Source organism: Vombatus ursinus, unplaced genomic scaffold (assembly GCF_900497805.2).
Source record: "Vombatus ursinus unplaced genomic scaffold, bare-nosed wombat genome assembly UNPS02014877.1, whole genome shotgun sequence".
In the NCBI taxonomy this organism is placed as follows: domain Eukaryota; kingdom Metazoa; phylum Chordata; class Mammalia; order Diprotodontia; family Vombatidae; genus Vombatus; species Vombatus ursinus.
This window is the reverse complement of record NW_020954655.1, coordinates 400,587-403,451: the sequence shown is the minus strand read 5'-3', so window position 1 is coordinate 403,451 and position 2,865 is coordinate 400,587. Positions and strand designations below refer to the sequence as shown.

The window sequence follows — 2,865 nt, the reverse complement described above, 5'->3', positions numbered from 1 at the left end:
AATACTTATATTTTTTCTCTTTAGCTTGAAAAAATATTGTAACTCAAATTTGACCAAAATGTCCAAAATTAAGCCATGGGAGATGTGAAGTTAGCTTATATAAGTAAGAAATACATAATACTTTGCTCATCATGCCACCTATGCAGTCCTTTAGATCCAGGTAACCAATGACAATGAGTAGATAAGAATTAGAAGAAAATAGATTGATACTCTTTTCATATTCCCTCTATTCAGGGATTACTTGGGTTCTAGTTATCATGTAAAGAAAATAGAAGATAGGTATAAGTAGGAACCAAATGAAAATCTAAGGACTCAATATATTGACTTTTTATTTTTTCAACCCCTCAGTCCATATTACTGCCCATGTGATGGTGTGGTAGAAATTGAATGCACCTTGGAGTCAAGAGACTTCGGGTGTAGTGACGGTTCTGTGACCAAGTCATTGTAAGGCTTTGGGCAAATCCCCTCACATTTCCTAATCTGTGAAATGAAAGGTTTAAACTAGATGACTGCTAAGGTCCCCTCCGGCTCTAATATCTTATGATTCTTTGGCTCTGTTCTTAATTCTCCTGGGGCCTAGACTGTAGAAAGCTAGATGACCAACCTTTCACAGATGAAGCAATTTCTCTTTTGGAATGGATTGGCAATTTTAAAGAGATATTGAATTAATAAGTCAAATTATGAAAACAAGACACGCAACAGAAAAATCCAATACCCTTTCACTGATGTCATCAACATGTTTGGAACAGTCGTCTCAAAAGTACTGTTATTATCAAAGCTACAAATTTAAGATTATAAGATGACTGAATGCATCTATATTATTCTCACAATGAAAATTAAACCATATTTATTCATTTGTATTTCAAGGACAAGGGGGCAAGCTTGGATCCTCAACAACACTTTAGTGCACTTGAAGTGGGTGCCTCTGTCCTTAACACTAGCCAATCACCGTCAGCATCTTCAAGAAGTTCTCACAAATCCTCCCATACACCCATGTCTGAGACTGCCTGTGAGTATGATATCTCTAGACTACTGATAACCAGCGATCAGCTTCTTTTGCAGTCTACAGTTCAAAAGGTTACTATTAGGTTGTGGTTTGTCCTTCATTCTCAACGAGGATCATGACATCAGAAAAATGATGACATGACTTGCAACTGAATTGGATTTAAGTGAGGGAGGGCTGTAGAAAGTCATCAGACTCACTTTCTCCTCCAGAGCCATCTGGGTCCAGTGGCCAGATGTAGACCAGGACAGGATGCAATGGGGGACCTTGGCCTTTTTAAGCTAAGGTCTTTCTAAGTTCTCACTTTGAGTGAGGCAAAGCCAATTCAGTGATTAGGCCTGTTTAAGAAGTGAGTCAAGGGATGGCCTCTTTAATTAAAAAAATATCAAACTGGTTGGGGAAAACCTTCAGGGTTGTTGAGAAACAAGTACTATTTACATTCACTCTGAGCTATCTGAGCCCCAAGAAATAACCATTAAGTGGTGCTTGGGCAGGGACCTATCCTTGGCCAATCAATGAGAACCGGAGTGGATTGGATTTAAGGCATGGTCTTTAAGAAAGAAATCTAGCCAGTAAACCCCAGGATAACTTGGTAAGTTTCAGCCATCAAAATTTACCTTCCTTTGGGCAGAACACCCTCAGGTAAGGGAAGAGAAGAAGAGAGGAGGGGAGAGGAGAGCTGGATAGGGAGATATGTCCATTGGTGTCCTCAAATTGAGAACAAGTGAACCCTTATTAAAAGGAGATTGGTATTGTAGGACTTATAGTTCTTATCCCGTAGTGGTTGCTCTATCACTTATTCACATCTCTACCAAAAGGATGTTATTAAGTCACTCAACTAGCATTTAAGTGCCTAACATGTGCCTGGAACTGTGCTAAACACTAGGAATACAAATAGAAGTGAAAGATAGTCCCTGCTCTCAGGGAACTCACGTCTGTTAGAGGAGATCACATGCAAATAACTATGTACAAATAAGATATATTTGGGATAAATTGGAGATAACCAATAGAAAGAAGGCACTAGCATTGAGAGGATCAGGAAGAGATGCACTAAAATAAATGAAACAGTTGGACTTTTTGGCTACTCCCCAGCAATTCTATTCAGTTAATTCAACAAACATTTATTATCTACCTATTATATACAAGTTACTGTACCAGGCTCTTGAGAATACGAAGATGGAATAATGGAAGTGTCTCCCCCAAGGAGCTTAGGTGCTACTGGGAGGACATTGGAGCTAATGGATAAATTGAAGCTTGAGGATTGCCTGTGTATGTCCACCATATGCTATTTCTGTCCCCATTAACATGAAAAAATTGGAAGTTGAACAGGTGTTCAATTAATCATATATATTCACCCAGGCTGAAATGACCTTCTTTCCACAGTGATTCCTACTATAGCTATTCTGGGAATTCTTAACTCTTTTGTGATTTTGACTGTTTTCCTTATCTTTCTCCTCCTGCTTCAAAAGTATATGTGAGTCATTAAGGGCACTCATTGCTTTCTTACAGCTACTCCAACCAAACTGATCAGAGAATCCAGCACCCCTTCCTTGTCAAGGACCTCTAGCCTACCGCAGGAGTTACCCATGCAAGGGCTCAGCCAACCTGCTACCATGCCTGTAAGTATTGCTATTGTTCAGTTGAGTCTGACTCTTCATGACCCTATGGTCCAGTCAGGGGGTTTTCATGGCAAAGATACTAGAGTGGTTGGCCATTTCCTTCTCCAGCTCATTTTATAGATGAGGAAACTGAGGCAAACAAGGTTAAGTGACTTGCCGAGGGTCATGAGTGTCTGAGTGTGGATTTGAACTCAGGTCTTCCTGACTCCAGGCCCAGCACTCTATCCACTTAGCCACCTAGCT

The 2,865-nt window shown here is 40.0% G+C and overlaps 1 protein-coding gene across 1 annotated transcript in view; it reads left to right on the top strand.

Moving 5' to 3' along the window:
* NPAS2 (neuronal PAS domain protein 2) overlaps positions 1-2,865 on the top strand; it is a 238,145-nt gene that overhangs the window by 211,872 nt on the left and 23,408 nt on the right. Inside the window, exons 12-14 of the mRNA XM_027842576.1 lie at positions 349-371; positions 868-1,009; positions 2,513-2,622. Of these exons, the coding sequence (XP_027698377.1) occupies positions 349-371; positions 868-1,009; positions 2,513-2,622 (275 nt within the window). The remainder of the gene's footprint in view (positions 1-348; positions 372-867; positions 1,010-2,512; positions 2,623-2,865) is intronic.